Here is a 1,728-nt window from a genome sequence, read left to right on the forward strand (position 1 = left end):
GGCCCGGGACCCTCGAGGCTAGCGCAGGCCCCCGCCCTTCACTGGGCCAACACCCAATCGAGGGCGCCGTCTCAATGAGTCCGGGCACCCGGGGAGATAAGAGACGCACGTTGATTGGCCGCCGCCCCTTCCGCCACTCCCAGCGAACGCTGAGTCTTCTGCCCATGCCCCCAGGTACCCCTCCCCGTCTTCCCCAAGTCCCCCGTAGCCTCCGTACCTGAACGTCCTCGTTGCGGAGTTCGTCTATGAGCACCGCGATGGGGTACAGCGAGTCGTCGCCGTCGGCCGCCGCCATCTTGGCTCCGTCCCGTTCCTGTCAGACTGCGGCCAGCGCTCTGCTGAAACGGGGGGGCAGAGCTGGGAGGAGGAGGAAAAGCACGCGTGGGGGCGCCCGAACCAGTTTACAGGGGCTGCTCCACGGCCATTGGCCGCGGTACGCCGGCCTAAACCCGCGTTTCTTTGGTCCGGACTAGTGAAGTCCCGCCCACTTCCCATTTGCCATTGGTCGAGTGAACGAGATTTGACTAGTTTGAGCCTAGGGGAGGGGGAAGAAAGCGGAAGTCAGCCGTGTCCTAGCGACCAAGATTGAACCCGCCCTCGTCGCTGCTAACAACGACCGGGACGAGCAGTTGTTTCTAGCCAATGAGGGGCGATATGGGGAGGACGCTAAGCCTGACCTTTGGTGGGTCCCGGGGATGGTTTCTGCGCGTGCGTCAGTGGTAATACGTGACGTCATGTAGGGAGCGGGAGGGTGTGCAGGTTTTGGGTTACCAGGCCGTGGTTCCGCTGGCTGGCAGGCTGGCTCCCTGCGCCTTTGCGCGGCCGGAGGAGGGAGTGAGACTTTTATTTGTGTTTGATTTATGCCAAGGCCCAGAGAAGGGAGCGGCTTGCCCTGCTGTCTCTCTTTTTCTTTTTCTTTCTTTTTTTTGCTTTTTTAAAGACAGGGTCTCGCTCTGTTCCCCATGCTGGAGTGCAGTGGCGCGATCTTGGCTCACTGCCGCCTGGACCTCCCCGGGCTCAAACGATCCTCAGGCCTCAGTCTGCAGAAATAGCTGGGATTATAGGCTCGCGCCGCTAGGCCCGGCCAGTTTTTTAAAGAATTTTTGTGGAGACGGAGTCACTGTGTTGAGCTCAGTTGCCTTGCTCTTTGAATGAAACCCAAGTTCCTCGGGCCGGTATTCAATACCCTGTCTAGGCGCGTCTCCCGCCTCCGTTTTTTACCTTTTGTCTGATGTCCTGGAAAATCAGAGCTGCCTGAGCACATCTTGCGTTTTCGTGCCAGCAAGCCTCCTTGCCCAAGCTGTACATTCTGCCTTTCTTATTCACTTCTCAGATCTCTGCGTAAATGCTCTTGTTCTCTAGGCTTCCAGAGCCACCAGAACCTCTCTCTCTGTCTCTCCAGTCCCATCTATGTGTCTCAATCCCAGAGCCTGGGCTGTGACTATGCATTCGAATCTGTTTCCTCCATAGAGTGGGAGCAGGATTGGATCTGACTAATCTCTGTTTTTAACCTCTTCAACAAAGCCCCACCCCCACCGCAATCTTAGGACCACTGTAAGGGAGTTGGATGGGGATGGTAAGGCCTGGGATGCTCTCTCTTCCTTTATTCTACTACTTGAAGTGCTGGGCTGAGCTAGCACTCTGGCAGCTCTGAATACCCACAGCATCTATTTCTTTTTTCTTTCCTTCTTTCTTTTCTTTTTCTTTCTTTCTTTTCTTTTCTTCTTC

At 56.1% G+C, this 1,728-nt stretch overlaps 1 protein-coding gene across 1 annotated transcript in view; it reads right to left on the minus strand.

Moving 5' to 3' along the window:
• Positions 1-587, minus strand: part of PPP2R1A (protein phosphatase 2, regulatory subunit A, alpha) — a 49,088-nt gene extending 48,501 nt beyond the window's left edge. The window contains exon 1 of the mRNA XM_011965857.1: positions 218-587. Coding sequence (XP_011821247.1) covers positions 218-295 — 78 coding nt within the window. The 5' untranslated portion in view covers positions 296-587. The remainder of the gene's footprint in view (positions 1-217) is intronic.
• Positions 588-1,728: the final 1,141 nt, after the last annotated feature.

Source organism: Mandrillus leucophaeus, unplaced genomic scaffold (genome assembly GCF_000951045.1).
Source record: "Mandrillus leucophaeus isolate KB7577 unplaced genomic scaffold, Mleu.le_1.0 Scaffold74, whole genome shotgun sequence".
NCBI lineage: Eukaryota > Metazoa > Chordata > Mammalia > Primates > Cercopithecidae > Mandrillus > Mandrillus leucophaeus.